Source organism: Lytechinus pictus, unplaced genomic scaffold (assembly GCF_037042905.1).
Source record: "Lytechinus pictus isolate F3 Inbred unplaced genomic scaffold, Lp3.0 scaffold_19, whole genome shotgun sequence".
Taxonomy (NCBI): domain Eukaryota; kingdom Metazoa; phylum Echinodermata; class Echinoidea; order Temnopleuroida; family Toxopneustidae; genus Lytechinus; species Lytechinus pictus.
In genome coordinates this window covers 12,034,897-12,057,146 of record NW_026974140.1, presented here as the reverse complement: position 1 = coordinate 12,057,146, position 22,250 = coordinate 12,034,897, and the positions used below count along the sequence as shown (strand labels likewise).

Below are 22,250 nucleotides of genomic sequence, written 5' to 3'. Positions count from 1 at the left end.
GTGTAGTTGACAGTCTTAAGTCTCCGTTCAAATGTCATTTATGGTCAATGAACGTTGTATTATGTCATTATATGAATGATGTTTTTGTGAATGATTATTTTATAGTAGTTTTCAAAGTTAGCACTGCTGCTTTATTAAATTGCGTAATGCAGGCGAGACTGCCAGAGGCGTTCCACTTGTTTTAGTTTGTTTTGTAAAATACACATTAATTAGTGATTGCATAAAATTGTTCCCCTTTTCGTGTCTGGATATCAACAAATTTCAACTGTTTTTTTCCTTGCATAATCATGACTATCAGACCGCTAGTGAAATGCGTAAACTGATCATAAAATTGTCCAGAAATGTCCCGTTTTCAAGTCACAACACACTTGCCTTATTACGTAAGAATAATTAATTAATCTCTAACATAGTTTATTTAAATGAAATCCAAAATTTCGATGTAACACATCTTCTTCAGGCTTACACGAGCAATGACAAAATATTGAAACTGTTTAAATTTCTTATTGTTGTTGATATGGTTTAATATATTTGTAATTGTCATTAAACGAATAACTTACGTCGAAACTTCGGTTTCTTTCGAATAAACTTTGTTTGAATCAAACTTTCGCTTTCTTCTGCATCAGAACCTATATTGTTCATTTAATCATACAATCATGATCAGTCCTTGGTATGTCATTTTTTTTAGGCCGGTATATTATATTTTTATCAACAAAATCAGCTCGCGTTTCGCGATTACACTACTTGTTTGGTAAGTTCCGTATCCTCATCCTGTCGCTAATTCTTACAAACAAATCAATATCCGGATCCCATCTTTATCATGTCTGTATATTAAATCGCGCTTCGCGCTCGCAGTATTTCTTTAGTGAGATTCATATTTTTTTCGTGAAATGAAAATGTGGTTAAAATCTCCCTTTCTCGTATCGACAAATCTAAAGAATTCAGTTCTTTCTTGTGCTTTGTGCTCATATCATTTACTTAGGCTTGAATTTTAATTGTTTGTCGAAATACAGCTAATACTTTTATAACTATCTTGTATATACATGTAGCTACCCTGGCTTTGGGCTCTTTAAGAAGCCGAAAGGGGAAAATGTGGATGATTTTTTTCCCGACCCCTTCTGCTCTTGGATATTGTTGGTTTTGCCCCTGAGCAGCACGACTGTCGATCGGTGTTCATAGTTGGGGGGGGGGGGGGGGGCGAGGTGACTGACACAAATTTGTACTCCGGTGAACATTATTTTAGTTTTTCTTAGTTAATAGGGAGGGGGCAGTGGCGTACTGAGTCTAAATTTTTGTGATAGAGTTTGATATGATATCTAAAAGTACATCATAATTATTTTACCCTGTTTCTTTTCATTTTCTTTTTTTCCATAATCCTTCTAGTCGTGAAACTTTTCTGGGAGTCTATATGGCCCCCAAACCCGACATCTGTACGTTGGGTTGTGGGTATTCCTTAAGACAAATGTTTTAAGTATTTTGTTAGCTTTATAGTGTACGAGATCAATAATACAAACGCGAAGCGCGATCCGATTTTTTTTCATTGACCTAAAAATGAGCTATTTTCGGGACTCTTGTCGGTTTCAGGGCTATATCTCCATTTTCAAAACTATTCTAAATTTCGATTCTCATTCTTTTCTATGTTTTCCCCTTATTTTACATCATAAAAAAATGATGGTCATCGCCCAGGACCAAAATCCAATTGAAACCAGTTGGTTTTAACTGGAATATAACAATTTCCAGTTGAAACCAATTGAAACCAGTTGGGCAACTGGAAATCCTAACTGGAACCCGTTGGGCAACTGGAAATCCTAACTGGAACCAGTTGGGTAACTGGAAATGATTTCTAACTGGAACCAGTTGGGTAACTGGAAATCCTAACTGGAACCAATTGGGTAACTGGAGATGACTTCTAACTGGAAAGGTGATTATAACTGGAAATTAATTCTAATGAACCCGTTGGGTAACTGGAAATCCTAACTGGATCCAGTTGGGTAACTGGAAATGACTTCCAATTGGTTTCCAATTGGAAATGTTCCAGTTACCCAACTGGTTCCAATTGAAACCAGTTGATTTGAATATATCTTGTGCACATATTAATGTTTTATGTGATTCATCATCATTTAAAATGTATCTATTTAATTCTTTTCTATTTCAAGTACCATACTTGTTTCAGATAAGTGTTTAGAATGCTTAGCAGTGAAAACCATGTTCATAAATGTTATAGATTATAATTAAAACAGATTATAAGATAATTAGTACACCACTAACTGTTACCAAATTACATCAAATACAAATACATATATTTGAAAATCTTTCTTAGAAATGTATATACATTATAAAAGTCTATTTTATCAATGCCCTTTACATTGGTATTATAGACATGTAGCACTGCTTCTTTTTCGGCATGAGTAATAGTTAGTGCAAAATCTAATTAATTTGTAACTAATGAATTAGTCATTCCAACTGGAAGTTCCAATTGGATCCAGTTGGAAACCAATTAGTTTCAACTGGTTCCAGTTACCTCCAATTGGTTTCAACTGGAACCAATTGAAACCAGTTACCTCCAATTGGATTCAACTGGTTTTAATAGGGAAATTGGAACAACTGGAACCAATTGAAACCAATTGCCAACTGGTTCCAGTTGCCCAATTGGTTTTAACTGGAACCAGTTGGCAACTGGTTTCAATTAGTTCCAGTTGTTCCAATTTCCATATTGAAACCAGTTGGCCAACTGGTTTCAATTGGTTTTGCTCTAATTGGTTTCAACTGGATTTTGGTCCTGGGCGTGCGTACATTATTACGACAATCAATTACCATCCTGATCATAATCATAGCTCCTTATCATCATGATCATACTTCTCATAATTATGATTCATCAAGAAATATGATGTTCAACAGTATTATTTGGGGTGAAATATTGGGGGATACCGACCCCCCCCCCCCCCCCCCCCATGCTGAGCAGTGATGAGGCAGGGGACTATAACAATCATTATTTCATTAGAGGAAGTTCTGAACAACTTATTATTATTCAAGTGTAGCGTAGCGACAGGGCAAGAGAACATAATGAAACGCTGTAGGCTATATTTTAACCCATATAATGCAGAACACCCTAAATTCTAAGGATTAAAATCACTCCGTCGATTGTGAATAGTGACTAGTATAGCCGAATTTAATCGTCCCATATACCATCATGCAACCTTCAAACATCATTAGCTTTTCTTTTCTTCTTTGGTAATTTTTTTTCACTGAGAATACTGTAATACTAGGACTCAAAGGTTTAAGCTATCAGGTTGTGTTTGTAAGAATTGAAGAAGAAAAAGCAGTTAAAAATAAAAAATATTTTAGCAGAGCGAGGTTTCGATCCTCGGACCTCTGGGTTATGGGCCCAGCACGCTTCCGCTGCGCCACTCTGCTTCCATGAATTAATGGTGCAATTCAATTTTATAAATGTAAGTCTAGGGGGAAAATGCTTGTGCGCTTGCGCAGTGTGATTATTCTGTGTGCTGTGTGTTGTGCGAAGGTGAGTGGTCCCTTGTTTTTTCTTATTTATATAAAACTTTGATAATTTTTTTCCTACATTTGATGTATCATATATGTCTGTCATCAATTTACAACGAAATTGTAGTATTAAATGTGAACTTCCTCTCGTAGTTTAAGAAATAAAGGCGAAAACATTGTTTTAACAGTCCCATACATGCATTTTTGTGTAAGTTTTGTAACAAAAAAAGAGTTACCGCAGATCTTTTGATCTCTAACTTAGATCTAATTGTTTCGGGGTTTGGTCTTTGGAGTTGTGTTCTTTTCAATCCCCTGTTTCCCTATAATGTTAGAAATTGAAAAAAAAGGGTTTTCACGTAAAATCGGAGGTCAATTTCAATTTCGTCTGCGGAAAATTTGGAAAAAAAAAAATACTAAAACTAAAAAGTTAGGCAGTATGATGGGGTGTCCAAACTTCGCGCACTTTTCAAAAATATTCATCAGGTTTAAATTTTTTCACAAAATATTCATAAATTATACAAAACCAATTCAAGAAATAGTTACCACATTGACGGCAAGATCGTAAACTATAAAATCATGGACGAAAATGTAAAGTAGGTCAAGGGAATTCGCCGGTATCGCGATCTCAAAATTCTATTCCGCTCGGCGAATGCGCGCCGTGCTGGAAAACGTTCAGAAAAAGTGTGACCTAACTTCGCGGACCAAAGTTTTTGTGGACATGTAAACGAAAACTCAAGCTCAAAAAGTGAAATATTTACATCAGATTGATGGCAAAATGCTATAGAATTGGTTAGTACCACATTAAACTCACATTTTTGATGATTTCTGCTTGCAAAATGGTGATATCGTGATGCTTGTTGAGAATATCAGATTTCTTCAAAACGGGCGCTAACGGTGACAAATTTGCCGATCTTTTGCCAATATTTTCACGAATACTGAACTCATCCTAAAGGAACTTACACCAAAGGGTAATTTTAGATCGCTTTTCACGTTGATGATGTCAGATTTTAAGGATATTGGCTAGTTTTTTAGATAATGACCGTCCGCGAAGTATGGACACGCGCGAAGTTTGGACTCACTGCCATACTACCGCCAGTAGTAGAGCCTAGCCCTAGAGGTAGAGGCGCACGGCCAATATGGGAGACTCTCTCCAATAGGGGACACTCTAAGCACCAAGGCTATTAATTCCTGTGTTAAAAAAGTGAGTGCACGCGAATTAAATGTTGGACTTAAATTACTTGATCTTACCATGGAGCTCCATGACGAAATATGTTCTTAAGGACGTTCCACAGTTATGTTTGTGCGCATTATGATCTGCGCATATTTTACACTCTGCGCGCTGACGTCACAATGGATGAACAGGTGATTAATTAGCTGTGGGTATGAGCTGATTTTTCTCATCATCTGCACTCTAACTGCAGATCCGATGCCTTATTTTATGAAGCTAAAAAAATGGAATTATTCCATGGACCATTTTCAAAAATCTCTCTACACTTTCAAAATACTTTACTCTGCAGTGCTGCCAAGAATCACGAATATGACCCCGAGTTTGAATAAATGGTAGAGTGGTTTTGATTTTTTCTTCACATAGATACAAAGCATTTGGCGCATTTTTGGTGTTTTAAAAAACTAATTTGCTCTAATAAAAATGCTGATAGTTTGAAAACAAGCACATGAACCCCTATTTTTTAATGTTTGCACCTGTTAGGTATACCTTCCTCTACAACTTTGCAAATTTTGGTGAAAATGACATGGATTTTGAATAAAGTGCAGCATTTATTGTACTTTTGTAGTTTGTTATTGAAATTTCACATTTTTGAGATTGGGTTTTTGTTATCTTTTACGCCATTTTTAAGAACTGACAGTACTGTTAGACTTAAAATTGCAAAAAAATAGCACTATAAAGAGATTCTCCATTCTAACGATACAATTATTAACTCTCGTGCGAAATTTGATGTCTTTTCCATGTATTTTGACTGAGTAATAGAGGTTTAAACTCATTGGCCCGTATTCTGATAGCGTGGTTTAACTTAACCCTGGTCTAAGTGTGGTAATAAACTGCCATATTTAAACCTAGGTTTAAGTTTCGTATTCCGATAGCAAGGTTTAAGTTAACCCTGGTCTAAGTGTGGTAATAAATCCTCAAAAAGTTAAACTCGCGCTGGGGGTAGTTTAAGCCTGGTTTAAATCCAACAAATCATGGCCAACATTTTTTTTAGAATGTATGCCTATATTGCATTACAAGCTACTTCCTCAGTTTTTAACCGGTTTTCATGAAATTTGGAACATAGATTGTTCTCAAGGTAAGGAGGTGTAAGAACTTTTTTTCCCCTTTTTTGGAAATTGTGTTGCCATGGTAACAGTGTATTATGGCCATAATTATGCAGTTTAAAATACTTTCATCAGTTTTCTACCAATTCTCAAGAAAGTTTGGTCACACATTGGTTTTGAGGTAAAGATGTGCAAGACACATTTTTTCATGTGTCGGAAATTATGTTGCCATGGTAACGGTATATTATGGCAAAAACTAAGTATAAATCTTGCTGTTCCAACTACTTCCTCAGTTTTTAACCAATTCTCATGAAATTTGGCACATACATTAGTCTTATTGTGAAGATGTGCAAAACATATTCTATGCCTAAAGTATATAATTGCGTTGCCATGGTAACAACATATCAAATATCGAAAATTAGGTGAAAAACTTGTGGTTTTAATTACTTTATAATTCTTAAACAATTTCTCATGATATTTGGCACATACATAAGTCTTGAGGTGAAGATTTGCAAGACACATTTTTGCATGTGTCGGAAATTGTGTTGCCATGGTAACGGTATATTATGGCAAAAACTATTTAAAAATCTTGCAATTCCAACTATTTTCTCAGTTTTAACCAATTCTCATGAAATGTGGCACAAACATTAGTCTTGATGTGAAGATGTGCAAAATATATTTTATGACTTAATAAAAAAATAATGTTGTCATGGTAACAAATCAAATATCAAAGTTAGATGAAAATCTAGTGATTTGAACTACTTTATCAGTTTCCAACTGGTCGATTCTCTTAAAAAATTGGCACATACATTAATGTTGAGGTGAAGATGTCTAAGACATATTTTTACATGTATCAGAAATTGTGTTGCCATGGCAACAACATATTAAATAACGAAAATAAGGTGAAAATTTTGTAGTTAAAACTCATTCATCTTTTTTCAACCAATGCTCATAAAATTTGGCACACACATTAGTCTTGAGTTGAAGATGTGCGAGACATAAAGTATGTCAGAAATCGTGTTGCCATGGTAACAACATATTATAAAGAAATTAGGTGAAATCTGAACTCCTTCATTATTTTTCAACCAATTCTTATAAAAGTTGTCTCACACATTGGTTTTGAGGTATAGATCTGCAAGACATATATTTGTGTGTGTTGGAAACTGTGTTGCCATGGTGACAGCATATTATGTGTAAACACATCTAATGGATTGAACTACTTCATTTTATGACATAGGCCTATGCTAAAAAAAATTTAGAACACATAGGTTTTGACTTGAGGTAAAATAATCTGCAAGACACATTTTCTCATTCATCAAAATATGTGTTTGTATGGTAACTACACACACCAAAATAAGATTAAGACAATGGTCAATGCTAACTGTTGTTTGGCTACACAGAGAACTACATGTAGCTGTAGCAGTGTAGGCTTGGTTCTGTAGACCTAGATTGATATAGATCTAGTTCTAGGTCTGGATAGGGTCTAACTTTTAGTCTAAATTATTTAGTCTAGATCTAGCCTAGGCCAGCATTATAGATTCTAGATCATACAGTAGACTAGATCAGCCAGTCCTAACGTTAGGGCTACCGGCTAGGCTAGAAATAGAATCTAGAATGAATAGATGGCACAGACTAACGTTAGGCCTAGATCTAAATTCTTTTTAAATCTAGGTCAGGCCTAGTCTAGTCAAGACTGAGCCGTTGGTCTAGGTTTAGGCCTGTTTTCTAGTCCTGGACCTGGAAACCTAAACCAGTCCCCAAAAATGTTTTAATAAAAAACTTCAAAGAAACAGATATGGACCTAAAACAGGAGTAGGCCTAGGCCTAGAGAGATGTCTAGGACTAGGCCTAATTCTAAATTTTGCCAGGCCTAGTTACTTGGCAAGCAATGCAGCGATAGTCAGATCTAATGGGATTTATTTTAAAAATTCTGACATTTTTCTGTCATATCACATTGCCTTGGTGAGAGAGGCCAATGTAGACTATCATAGTTCAGCGGAATAACCAATGCAGAGACTGTTCAAAGCTTTTTGTCTATGTAAGACAAATTAGATCTATTCCACTAGATCTAAGGTTAGAAAAGCAATCTATATATATCCCTGTTCCAAGGCTAAGCCAGCCTAGTCCTGAATGTTGTTCTTAGCCTAGACAAATATGTAGCTTCAGTCTCGGTTGCTCCACTGAATTACTAAATAGACTAGGCTGCGCCTACGGTACGTTTTGCTCAGTTCAGGAAAGTAAAAAAGTCAAAACAATGTTCAATTCTCCTCCAAACAATTGGCCTAGGCTAGATCTAACTTTAAGCCTAATGTTAGACCTAAGACTACTCTCAAAAGTTACAAAAAATTTCCCTTACTTAAAGTTAGAATAAAGATGTCGACCATTTAACTTATTGTTTTAGATCTAGGACTAGAGTATAGACTCTAGTCTAGAGTGGGTGAGGGGAATCTAGTCAATTTAAGATATTGACAAACATGAAAAGCAACAAATGGGACTGATACACAAAAAACTGTGCAGGTCACTCGGTTTGGGGTTGAAATGTTTTAGTAATTAACAAAAATTAAGACAATGTGAATGGAAATTTCTTACCACATATGGATGATGAATGCTTTTCTTTCACTACAATAGTTGTAATTAGTTTCCATGAAATCCAAAATTTTAAGATAAAACTACTTTAATGACATTTTTTCAACTTTGTTGCAGTCATCCCTGCAGCAGTAATTTACCAAAAAAGTGCTAGTCTTGGTTAAAAGAGGGTTATTATTTTTTAAACCCGGGTTTAACCCAGGTTTAGTTAAACCTGGCTATCAGAATACCAAAATAATTAAACTACACTTAGACCAGAGGTGAGGTTTAGAGGAGGTTTAGTTAAACCAGGGTTAACTTTAGACTAGGGTTAAATTAAACCTGCTATCAGAATACGGGCCATTGTAGTGATCTTGCGAGGTCTAAAAATGCCAAATTATTTTGAATGCGCAATTCTTAAGAACATCCAGTTGGGTGAACTTTGAAGCTCTATAGCAAAAAATCAAGCACATGGACCCATGTTATTTTTTGCATATTTCGAATATTCAGGTTCTAAAGTATATATGTGCAAAGTTTGGTAAAAATGACATGGATTTCACTTTAACTGTGGAACGTCCTTAAATTAGACTCTAGATATTACTAAATTGAAAAAATGTATAAATAGTACTCGCCTGGTCTTTTCTTGGGGTATTGAAGCCTTTTTGTCCAGAACTTGCTCAACTTTTGCGGCAAATTTTGTCGCCATAGGGTTGTGCACATTCTCGTTTAATACTGGTTGTCACGTGACACGGCAATGTCGTTAGGCTGTTTGGCCTGTATTCAAGGCGTTCTATCCGTTATGATTTTATATTGAATGAAGCTAATTCCATCAGGTATAGGCCCCTATCAAGTCAAAATCGATACAGGGATCGAGAGGGGGGGGGGGGGTGGAGCCAAAAATTTCCCAGTCACATGGTATGAAAATGATATTTTTTATGATTGTCCAAGATCATTAGGGCAACCCGTGTGTGGCAGTACGGTAGCGTGATGAGTAAAAAAAAAATAAAATAAAAGAAAGAAAGAGGGCCAATGTAGGCATACATGGCGCGTGGGAATAAAGTTGCTTTATATGTTCCAAGCGAGTGAAGCAAGCGAGAAAAAAACTTTTCGTGCAAATCTAAATTTGAGATAGATATCTTAACTTACACTTTTCCTTTTCTTTTCATTAATTCCCTTCATTTCTTTTTTATCTTGGTTGTAGAACTTTCGGGGGCCCCTAGGCCTAACCCTTCCATCGTGTACCCCCAGTGCAATATCAGCAGGTGGGTCTCGATAACTCTGGATATTTAGCAATTAGACCTATTTATAGAAAAACATAACGTTAATGTTTTGACCCCTTCCCCCCCAAAAAAGGAAAAACAATTATAAACTAAGTTATATACATCCCCCTTTTCTCATTTCGCTTTTTATTTTCTCTATTCCCTCCTTATTTTTTTTTGGGGGGAGGGATCTTTTCGGGGGGCACCGCCCCTAGCTACGCGCCTACCAGATGAAGAGGCGAGCGAGCAAAACCTTTGTCACTTTTATTACAAATATCAATTTTGCAATAGATTTTGACATAACATTCGGAATTATTCTCGCATGCATTTTTCTTTCCTATTGCTTTTTTATGGCCTTTTATTTCTCTTCCCTTTCTCTTTCTGTCTTTCTTTCTTTCTTTCTTTCTTTCTTTTCCTTCCTTCATTCCTTTTCTCTTATCCCGTTTTTTTTTTTGGTGAAATCCACTGGACCGGGGATCAAGGGCCAGCCTGCATGCCCCCGGCGGTTTACGCCTCTGCCGTGGATGTAAGCTATATATACGCATGATCTTAATCTTCATTATGATTCAAACTATATAGAGGCGCATCCAAGATTTTCCAAATTAAGTAGGGGGGGGGGGCGGGGTGAATTTTCTCAAGTAAAATTTGACAACTCCCAAAAAAGGTTCTTACTAAAAAAAAAAAACCGGTCATTATATTGTCTCGCGTAAAGTTTGACAAGTTAAAAAAAAATGGTCACTCAAAATGAAAGTCATTTTGTCCGCGTAATATTCGGCAAGCCCCCCCCCCACAAAAATAAGAAAAGGGAAAGTCATTTTGTCCACGTGATATTTGGCAACCCCCCCCCCCAAAAAAAAAAAAAAAAAAAAAAAAAAGGTTTTAACTATAGCAATGATCGAAGGTCATTTTGTCTCGCGTAAAATTTGACAATTTTTTTATAAAGTTGTCACTAAAAAGAAGGTCATTTTTTCCACCATTGATTATATTTGGCAAGCCCCCAACCCCCACCCCCATAAAAAAAAGTTTGTCCCTAAAAGTGATGTAAAGAAAGTCATATTGTTAATTTGTTCCCAGTAAAATTTTGAATTTGGCAATTAAAAAAAAAGGCAAAAAAGAGAAAAGAATATGAACGAAATATCCCCATTACAAATAATGCTGTACGTGATTCTCATGAGGGGGGGGGCACATAACTAGTATTAATAACATATTTAATTCCAAAATGTTTACTATAAATCTCAAAAGGGGGAACGGGCAGAAATGCTCACCCCAACCCCCCCCCCCTCCCCCCCCCGCCACTGATTCCAATCAATAATGACTTTTCTCTGCAATACTGATGCTTTGAAATCAAGATACTGAAGATTGATACGCTTAACATAAATTATGAACGTCTGACAAAAATATAACCAACCGATCACCTGACCGATCAGCTGACCAGTACGCGTATCACTTCGGAGTTGATCACTCGTCGCAGCTGTGTGGAACGCTCACCGAAAATCAACAAAAAGGGCCTGAAATGTAAGTTTAACAATAATCGATTTTAATTTCAACTATTTTTACAACTAAATAAAGGTTTGCCGTCCGAATGAAAGGTATATCGGATAACTCTAACTTGTATTAAGGTGTACATTTACCAAGTCTTGGGTTGGAAATCAGAACAGCATTGTCCAACCCATAATTTGGGTAATGTCGCCTATGAGGTCCATACATGTTAATGTTTGGACCTCATTGGTACTAGGAGTGATAGGGGAGACAATCTCCCACATTGGAGACTTGCTTTGCAAAAGGACAAAAGAAACAACACCAACAAAAGCATGTTTTTTTCTCATTTTGTCTCACTGAGCCTGAGGTCAGAAGCCCATTTTTTTTGTGTGTGATTGACAACAAAAATCCTTATCAAAACAAAAGTAGACGGTGAATTTTTAAAGTAGACGGTGAAAAGGGGTAATTTTTCATGAGGAATCTGCTTATCACATTTTTATTTGCCGCCAAGGTAATCCTTTTGCAGCAAATGTAAACAAAGGAAATTGGTCTCCAAAACTGGAGACTGTCTCTGAAATTGGATACCTAAATTCTTTACAAAAGTCTCTGATATTGGAGATAATCTCCCACATTGGAGACAGTCTCCAATATTGGCTGTGCGCCTCTACTGTTAGGAACGGTAAGAATCAATTTTACGAGAGAAAAAGGAGGGGGAAAAGGTAAAATTTTAGTAGAATTTATCAAAATTGTTTTGACTAGACCCGAAATCGCCCCGTTTCCGATAAGAAACGGCTTTAGTTTAGAACAAAATAACAAATATCCGTCGTCAATCGTTAAATCATGTGCTGGAGCTTGCGCTTGCAGTGGAAGTAGTGAGACGATCATTGACATTAGCATGTTGACATCATACTTTCATAGAACTGATTTGGAAGAGTCAAAATATTTCGCCAACGCGACAAGAATCGGCCGTAAACTTAGTGTATCGCGGGTGGTCAGTTTCAAAAGAAGGGTGCAAATGTAAAACCGTAGTATTCGTTGTTCGCCTATATGTACGCGAATTGAATCGGAGTCGCCGATCGAAACATGGGAATCTGATCTGCTCGATTTTCTGCACAAATGAGACGAAAACTAGGTTAAACTGATAAATATTTTTGCAGATACGATGCTTAGAAAATTAGGTGGTCAATAAGGGGTAGTTCCAACCCACCCATGGGTTCATATCATCTCGCGTGCGAAGGAATATCAGTCATATGCACGCGACACACACGAATCATTTAGATCCTTCCGTGACTTCTCCTTGAAGTTTCTTTTTAAAAATGTGTATATTTTCTTGGTCTTTAGTGAAGATTTCACGGAGATAAAAATTGGTCAGCGTGGATATCAATTTTCGCCTAAAGAGGGCGCGCGATTTATATTCATATCAAAGACACGACAAGGGAAAGACTAGGCACCTACACTATTTTACACGCAAATCGACGCAAGGCATTACGCGAAGTCCGTGAAGTGTCCAATCTTTTCATTGTATAGACTTTGGTATACCGTATTATTGACGTTCGTTAAAGCTTGTACTGCTGGTTTCATTTCAGGCATGTGTATTTTTTTCAATTTTTTTGATTAGTCATCGTTTTAAATTGATTGCAAAAAAGTGTTATAATCGCCAATAGTAATCTTGAATTATGTTTTTGAAGGTATTTCATTTATTGGTGCCCATAATTAGTAAATTAGTAAAAATCAGAGAGAACACGTGGACACAATTTAAATTCAGAAGAATTGCGTTCATACAAAGCTGATACAAGGTGTATTCTCACAGAGAGTCGTCACGCAATGGAATAATCTACCAGATGAAGTTGTAAAAAGTCTAATGGTCAACATGTTCAAATCGCATTTAGAAAAGGTGTGGAATATGTATAATCCAGATGAAAATTTTCTTTGTCCATGCACTACCCATACCACTCAATGCCAAATTAGTTTCAGGTACCAACTTTTGGATGCAGAGGGGCAAATAAGTTGTGTAGAACTTTATGCCTACTTCCAAGGTAAAATATATTTCAAATCAGAGGGACTGTTCGAAGGGGCATTTCCTTATAAATCAATCTTAAACGTATTCAAACTCTATCCTGTTAGTGTTACGGAAAATGACCATTCTGGTATCCTACAATGTTGGAATATTTCCTTCTGTACCTCAATGTTTTCAGTCTTTTGAAATGGGTTTTAGTGTGTGTTTTTGTTAAGACATGTACATGTTTTTTTTCTTATAAACGTATTTCAGGTAAACAAGATGAGGTTTGCTAGGTCTGGAATGTTGTTAGGAGCGGCCATCTTGGCTGTCATTATCTGTCATCAGCAGAGTAATGCAGTAAAAAAAGAAGTAAGTAAAACTTTCTCATGTCATGGGCATTACACCTCAAGTCTCATCTGTTTTCATGTGATGCTGATTCTTTTCTGTTTTGATATGCTGGATTGTGATATAAGCTGGGTGTTTTTAAGCAGAATTTCATTTTAGATAATTTATAAAGGCATAGAAACACCACAGCTGAAACTTTGTTAGCCTTTCATATACCTATAAAGTTTCATTGCAAATTTGGCTTTTCACACACTGGTAAATAAACAAGGCACTATCCATATTAAATTGTTTGTGCATAATCTTTGGTTATAAGCTGTCTTTTACATCCTCACAGCTTTCACAAGCATTGCCCAATACAGCAACAAATGTAAAATGGATTCAAATCATTATAGTTTATTCATTGATATAAATATTTTTAAAGACCTACGTCACACTCCATCTGTGCACATGTGAATCTGTTTGAGTGATATAGAACATGGTGCATGTGTATTTGAAATGATTTTTTTTTCTCTCTCTAAGTACCATATTTGAAATTAGCAATCATCTTACATAATACATGTATTTTGCAACCCTTAGCTCTTAGCATTTTTTAAGCACACAGGTTTTTTTCACTTCTTTCTATAATATCTATTTGAGATTAACTTTCTTTATTTTGTTCCATCTCATTTACAGGAGCAGCTTGGTGAGAGGGTTAAGCAGCTGGTAGAGTGGGGTAACAAACGGGCCGTCATCCGTATGAATGGGGACAAATATCGACTGTATGCTAAGAGTTCCCCAAGGAACTACTCCCTGGTCATCATGCTGACTGCCATGCAGCCTCAGAGGCAGTGCTCTGTATGCAAGTAAGATTAGAAAATTGTTTGTTCAACTTTCCAGTTTGTGTTTGGTCACTACAATTGGCCTGACTATTTTCCTTAGGGAGCTATCAAAAACGTCATTGGAACAAAGATAGCAGTGATTACTAGTATTTATATATATGTTTTTCTAGTTCATATAAAAATGTTTATCCTGGCCTAAGAAATTCATGAAGTGGGTAAGGTTAAGGAAAAAAGGGTGTCGAACATACAATCATGTTAATTCTTTTATGGATTTACCAATATTTGATATCTTCCAAATTTTAGAATACATTTGATAAGTGATGATATGGGGATAAGCCAAAAAAACAAAACTTCAAAACCATGGCCCCATAACATAAAGGTTAGCGATTAATCGCTAATTTGACAGGGCAATTCTGATTGGGTCCTAGTCAGTCTACTGAGTGAAATGCGCATATAAGGATGATCTTGATAGGCCATTTCATTCAGTGATTAATTGCTAACCCAGGGCTCGACATTAGCAGTGGCCCGGGTGCCCGGGGCAACCAAAAATGAGAGTCGGGCCACCAAAATTCCTTAAAAGCCCACACTTTGTTGCCCTGTTGGGCTACCAAAGTTTCTATAAATTGTAATGTTTTCTATTGTTTAAGGGCTGCCAAATTTGCTCTTAGGGCCACTAAAATATGAAATTGATTATTTTGGTGTACTGATTGGGCCACCAAGAAAAAAAATTAGTGTGGAGCCTTGGCTAACCTTTGTGTTAGGGGCCCATATATATATATATTGCTGAGTTAAACATTGCTTTAGTTTGAAACATACGCCCAATAATCACTTGTTTAAAAAATTTAGTCTAACCTGTCTGCAAGTAAGCTTTTGATTATACGAAACTATCCACTCATCTCATTCTTCCTTACCGAATTCACTTTTGTTTGACCCAGAGCTGTTGGTGAGGAGTATCAGATACTGGCAAATTCATGGCGTTACTCTCAAGCTTATTCCAACAAACTCTTCTTTGCCAGTGTGGATTATGACGAGGCTGCAGATGTCTTTAAGAGTGTGAGTATGGGATGCGCTATCTTTTTACTTTTTCCACATTTCTGTAGGTCAGAGAAGTAAACTATTGAAAATTATGTTTTCCCAAAGCCAGTCGTCTATGATATATCCTTAAAATCAATTACACAAAATGTATGGTGTAGGACACTGAAGTCTTGAACTGAGTACATTTTACTACATTTGTTCCATGATGATGGGATTCAAGTTTAGACTTCTGCACCGAATGAGACATTCAGCAAAGCACATCTAGATTTGTAGAGATTCTGTCTCGTGTGGTCCACTGAAAACTGACTGCTATGCATCAGTGCATTTTTTTACACTTGTGCAGGTTTGAAAATAATAAATAACAAGAAAAATTACATGATATAAAAACTTAAAATTTAACTGATTTCTAATGAGAATTATTTTGTAATAGCTTTATAAAACATTTTTGGCTGTTTTTTAAATACCAAACACATTTTACACTTTCATTGTCTTATCTTCTGTGCATGGGTCAATGAAGTCCCTAAGAGTCACCAGTCAGAAAAAAAACAACCACAAAACTTTAGCTCGAGTAGGAATGCAATTTTAACTCTTGTTTTGTTGTGATTTTGTTTTGTTGTGAACCATGACATGGTTCATTTTGTCTTTCTGTAAATGACATTGTTTCACATGTATTGTTTTGTTTCTGCAGTTAAAGATCAACTCTGCCCCCAGCATTATCCACTTCCCAGCCAAGGGAAAGCCAAAGAAAGGAGATACATTTGAAATTCAGAGGTAAGTAGATCGGTCACATCAATACTAGTGGATTTCTCAAATTTCAAGAGCAGATTAGTTTTTTTCAAAAGGGATTATACATGTAGGGGAAGGAAGAAGAGAAACAGGGAAGGATGGGTAGGGAATGAGAAGAGGAGGAGGGGGAAGAAGAGGAGGAGGGGGAGAAGAGGAAGAGGGGAAAAGAGGAGGAGAGAAGAAGAGGAGGGGAGAAGTGGAGAGGAGAAGAGGAGTAGGGGAGAAGAGGAGAGGAGAAGAGGAGGAGGGGAGAAGAGGAGGAGAGAAGAGGAGAGGAGAGGAGGGGAGAAGAATGAGAATGAGAATGGGGATAAGATGAGCATAGTGTAATAGTAACAGTGTTTATATTCATAAAATTTATTTTCCAATTCTTTAACTGCAGGTTGGGATTCCAGGCTGAAAATTTGGCCAAGTGGGTTTCTGAAAGGACAGATGTACATGTAAGTATACAGATTAGTCCACTACCCAAACTATAATTTTGAAAAGATCAGTTATTGCTATAATTTTGTTTTACAGTCTATAAAATTGTATTTTATTTTTGGGTGAAAGATTTTTATTTAAATTATTTCAATATGTAAACAGTTATGTCAGAAAGGACACAAGGATCAAATAATAGGACTGGCTCAAGTCTGATTTTAGCCACACAGGAATGGATGAAAGTTGAAAATAAAACTTGCAACATATTGCAGCCAAATCAAGGTCTTCTTATAAATGTTGCTGTTAGGAAGATGGGCAGTCCCTGCTTGAAGATTTGGAATGATTATTGTTTGTATGGCTATCTCAGTTTTCTCATATGTCTATAGAGGCTTATTTGCGGTCAAGTCTGCATGGGCCTCTCAATCAGGTAATGGAATTCATGCAACAGGTAGTCTAGCCAAACAATGTTATATGTACATTGTTATACAGTAACTGCTTCAGCTACAACACAGTAAGGTAATGGTCTGTCAGCCAATGATTTCAATCATGTCTCTTTATATTGTGATTTCAGATCCGCATCTTCCGTCCACCCAACTACTCTGGTACCATTGCCCTTGGTATCCTCCTGGCCATGGTTGCTGGCTTTTTGTACTTCAGACGCAACAACCTTGAGTTCCTCTACAACAAGACCATGTGGGGTGTTGGTGCTCTGGTAAGTGTTGTTGAGTTGTGTTTTGTGTTGGTGCCAGATTACAGTATTGATCATCCTAAAATTCCTGTTTAACAACACCATGTGGAGAGTTTGTGCAAATGGTTGAAGTGTTTGAGTTGTGTTGGTTGTTTGAGTCACATTGTGGTGTTGAATGACCTTGACCTCCTCTACAAGAAGACCATGCGGGTACTGGTGCTCTGGGAAGTATTATTTAGTGTTGAGTTGTATTATTGTTATTGTCAGATTACAGCAACATAGTGCTCCGTGTATTGAACAATGTCTCCTGATCGACAAGGTATTGAGGTTATTGTTGGTGTTTATTTACCAATTTTGGGTGTTAGATGTTAGCTTAAAATGCTATTGTTAGTATTGAATGATAAGCACTACTTTAGAATTGTTGGTGTCGGGGATTTATTCAGTTTGTGATTAATCAGAAAATGGTGTCAATGTTGATGTGGTATTCACATTGAGAAAGAGCTTGTCAGTTTTGGGAGAGAAAATGTGCTTAAATGAACATTTAGTGATTAATCTGGTAATGGTTCTCATTAAAATTTATTTTTTTAATATCAGCACAGTACAAAAAAATCAAGCTGTATTTTACGAATATGTGAACAGATAGTATTTAGTACACAATTATGGGAACAAAAGGAGATAACCCCAAAAAACAAAACTCTTATTAATTAGTAGCGTACCTTTATGTAATTGATTTTTCATATTTTTCCTCAGAGCATTGTATTTGCCATGACCTCAGGTCAGATGTGGAATCATATCAGAGGACCACCTTACGCTCATCGTAACCCACAGAATGGACAAGTGGTAAGTGAACTATTCTCATGGATGTATTATAAGAAGCCAAGAAGGCATGAAAAAACTATGCACAACTTTGCACATGACTGGAATACTTTCTTTTGAGCTGAATGCACATCCTCAGTTTTTTTAATTCCAATGAGCACACCCTAAAATTTTGGTAGTTCTTCATAAACATTTGTTGGATTAATGGCATTATCATAGAATTACATTTTGTCAAAATGGTCAACCCTCATGACATTGTCCCCTGATCTTTTGTAGATTAAAATTATTTTCAACAAGAATCCAACTTCAAAGTTCCTTAATTGTCCAAATGTAGGAAATTTAGTACCTTACAAGAGAATATTTGGATATTTCATTTAGGATGAGAAAAGTTAAAAGTCGTTCATAAAGTCGTGCGTAACTCACAAACAGCTTCATGACATACATGTAGCTCTTAATACTGAGATTAATGCCTAAGCACATCAACCTATTTTCTTATTCTAGTTGCCTTTTACCACCACAGCAAAAAATAACTTTGGTAATTGCTATCACTATTATATTCAGACAGCTTACTTGCTCGTCATAGATATATTCTGTTCTCATATTTCTTGCCTGGGCGAAAACACTAGTTTGTATACTGAGGAGATCATTTGGGTGTGGAAACGACCCACAACGAACAACAACAACAACATGAAGTTGTAGAAACAGGATTACTGACAGGCAATGTTTAAGAAAAATTTTAATATCACCTTGTTGAAATTTGGGGAGAAGTGTAGTTATTGTTATATTTCTTTTTGATTTTGCATTTCTAGAGTTACATCCACGGAAGCAGTCAAGGACAGTTTGTAGCTGAGACCCACATCGTCATTCTTCTTAGTATCCTTTGAAAACAATCATATCTCTACATAGGGCAGGGTCTTGCATTGGGGTCTACATCTAGGAGTCCGTCCAATAGTTTTTATGCATGTTTCAAAGATAATTTATTATAATGTACCTCTTAACAATGATTGAATTTGTTTCCTTGAATAAATAGAATTAATCAACAATGATGAATAATGCAATTTATTAAACATGCATTCCCACTTGGCACAGTGCTATAGGCACAAGTTCTTATTATGTCATCAAATATAATATTTCATCTCCTTACTGATACAGTATCTATCTTATTTGATTCTTTTACACCTATAACATGTGATGATTGATTCTATCAAAGAGAGATTATTATATTCTGATTGTGGGATTGAATTATAAAAGAAACTGTCCCAAAATGATTGGGAAATGTTGATTGTAATGCATTTCCTATAACTTTTTTTTTTCTCTTTCACCCATAACAGGGGCATTTATTTTCAACAAAAATTCATTTCATATACACATTGTTTTTAAACAAAACTCATAGATACATTTCCAAAGCAACAGGCAAATTATACATTTCTTTCTTTCTTCTTTTCCTCAGAATCTTATTGATATCTAATCTTAATTTCAATTCTCTGACAAAAGTAAACCATAATTTATTTTCTCTTTCTTCTTTTCTATGTAAGTTTCTAAAAATTAACATCTTATAAATACTCCAAAGTGCTATTGTTATAATATCATCAATCTTCTTTTCTTTGTAATTTTTCAACAAAATATCGACATGAAAACAAAGGTCTACGTCAGGGGTTCTCAATAGGTGGCGCGCGCGCCACTTGTGGCGCACCGAGCCTTGCGGAGTGGCGCTTGGGAGCCGGTATAAAAAATAAAGGAAAAATAAGGGAGAAAAAATGTATCTACCAGTAACCTGGCAATAAGGTTTTGGTGATCATTTTAATACAAAGAGAAAACAAAAACTTTTTACTTGACACTTAATTGCTAATTGATTTCCTCAAGTTTTGTCCAATTTAGCACTCGATAACCCCTATTATGGAGGATCGATGGTGTTCTCCTTTTTGTCTCACCTGCATAGCAGAGTGAGACTATAGGCGCCGCTTTTCCGACGGCGACGGCGACGGCGGCGGCGGCGTCAACACCAAATCTTAACCTGAGGTTAAGTTTTTGAAATGACAGCATAACTTAGAAAGTATATGGACCTAGTTCATGAAACTTGGCCATAAGGTTAATCAAGTATTACTGAACATCCTGCCTGAGTTTCATGTCACATGACCAAGGTCAAAGGTCATTTAGGGTCAATGAACTTAGACCATGTTGGGGGAATCAACATCAAAATCTTAACCTAAGGTTAAGTTTTTGAAATGTCATCATAACTTAGAAAATATATGGACCTAGTTCATGAAACTTATACATAAGGTTAATCAAGTATCACTGAACATCCTGCATGAGTTTCACATCACATGACCAAGGTCAAAGGTCATTTAGGGTCAATGAACTTTGGCCGAATTGGGGGTATCTGTTGAATTACCATCATAACTTTGAAAGTTTATGGATCTGATTCATGAAACTTGGACATAATAGTAATCAAGTATTACTGAACATCCTGTGCAAGTTTCAGGTCACATGATCAAGGTCAAAGGTCATTTAGGGTCAATGAACTTTGGCCAAATTGGGGTATTTGTTGAATTACAGCCATAAATTTGAAAGTGTGTTGGTCTAGTTCATAAAACTTGGACGTAATAGTAATCAAGTATTACTGAACATCCTGTGCGAGTTTCAGGTCACATGATCAAGGTCAAAGGTCATGTAAGGTCAAAGAACTTTGGCCACGTTGGGGGTATTTGTTGAATTGCCATCATATCTCTATAAGTGTATTGGTCTAGTTCATAAAACGTGGAAATAAGAGTAACCAAGTATCACTGAACATCTTGTGCGAGTTATAGTAGTTTTCAAAATCAGCACTGCTGCTATATTGAATCGCGTGATGCAGGTGAGACGGCCAGAGGCATTCCACTTGTTATTTATTCTACGCTGTACAAAGTTTTTGTGCCGCACAAGTGATTTGAAAACCCCGTTTGTAGGATTTCTATTTCAACGGCGAGAAATTTTGCATTTCCAGAGTATACGTTTTGGTTAAGAGTTAAACATCAAATGATATGATATTCAAAGAACATCCTGATCATAAAAGATTATGAATTTGGGACATAACAAGCAGAAACTTTGTTTCCGAAGCCGATTAAAATCCGATGTTGTAAAAGTGAAATAAATGTATGCTCAGATGTATTGTCTGCCGTGATTGCCTGCATGCACTCTTGCTTAACATGAACTGAATGAATGATACTGCACGTGAGTTATAGAGAGAGAGGGGCAGTTGGGGCGTTAGTGCAGTGCAACGCCTAATTTTCAGCCCTTGCAAAATCGGGGAATGTAGCTTCAACCACTGGCGTACAGATGGGGGTGGCGATTGGGGGGCCCAAGTGTTTCATGGCCAAGAAAAAAAGGAGAAAGGGAAAGAAAAGGAAAGAGAAAGAGTGGAATATTGTATTATTTTCTTAATATTATGTCAAAATATAGATATTTGTATTGCAAAGTTCAATATTTTTGCTTCAGCTGCCATATCTAGCCCCCTCATTTTTTTTTTTTACTCATTACGCCACTTGCTTCAGCCAATATATCTGGGGCAGAACAGTCTGATCTAGTGGTATCATTGGTATGTTGTGAAAAAGTCACTGGTCATTTTTCTTTTAATATTGATATTGTGTAGTTTGTTGGCATTTGTATTTCTTCTGTTGATATTAATTAGAGCCCCTCTGGGCAATTTAAAAGGCCTCATATTCCAAAACATCTGGGGGCTCTGCCCCCTCGACCCCCACCAGGGGCCTCTGAACCCCCTCCGCTGATACATTGCTGGTTTGCGCAATGGACAGTGGAGCATTACAGATTCTCAACATGAAATGTGGCGCTTCAAAAAAAGTAATTGAGAATGGCTGGTCTACGTCATACACATTTTTAATCATTATGAATAAATTATAAAAGAAATGCCTATTCAAACTACAATACAAAAAAGCATGTATTAAATCTTCTTTGATATTACAAACTTCACATTTATCATCATTGTCCAATTGCCATAAAAACAACATCCTCTTCGTAGGAATTAAGTTATACAACAATTTTAAATTGAATTGTTTCAATTTGTTTTCCCCTATATTTGTCAAATTTCTCTGAAAGACATTCTTCCAATTTATAGGACTATCGGCAAAGTCAGCCCAATATGTAGGAGCGTCGTTTGTTTTGTCATGTGTTAATAAAATGTAGTAAAATAGCTTGCTGGAACAGAACTTAAGTTGTTTGTCTTTTCCCTTCAGTGGTATTTTTGGAATGTCCAACGTAATACCATCTGTTAAATCATTCAA

The 22,250-nt window shown here is 36.3% G+C and overlaps 1 protein-coding gene and 1 non-coding gene across 2 annotated transcripts in view; one reads left to right on the top strand and one right to left on the bottom strand.

The window, feature by feature from the left end:
- Window positions 1–3,339: 3,339 nt before the first annotated feature.
- On the bottom strand, window positions 3,340–3,411 carry TRNAM-CAU (transfer RNA methionine (anticodon CAU)). Its single transcript has one exon. It is a non-coding gene; the product is annotated as a tRNA-Met (tRNA).
- A 32-nt stretch (window positions 3,412–3,443) lies between these two features.
- Window positions 3,444–22,250, top strand: part of LOC129260892 (tumor suppressor candidate 3-like) — a 28,595-nt gene continuing 9,788 nt past the window's right edge. Inside the window, exons 1-9 of the mRNA XM_064114494.1 lie at window positions 3,444–3,517; window positions 13,339–13,437; window positions 14,086–14,255; window positions 15,167–15,284; window positions 15,955–16,037; window positions 16,435–16,492; window positions 17,041–17,181; window positions 17,908–17,997; window positions 18,783–18,846. Of these exons, the coding sequence (XP_063970564.1) occupies window positions 3,464–3,517; window positions 13,339–13,437; window positions 14,086–14,255; window positions 15,167–15,284; window positions 15,955–16,037; window positions 16,435–16,492; window positions 17,041–17,181; window positions 17,908–17,997; window positions 18,783–18,846 (877 nt within the window). The 5' untranslated portion in view covers window positions 3,444–3,463. The remainder of the gene's footprint in view (window positions 3,518–13,338; window positions 13,438–14,085; window positions 14,256–15,166; window positions 15,285–15,954; window positions 16,038–16,434; window positions 16,493–17,040; window positions 17,182–17,907; window positions 17,998–18,782; window positions 18,847–22,250) is intronic.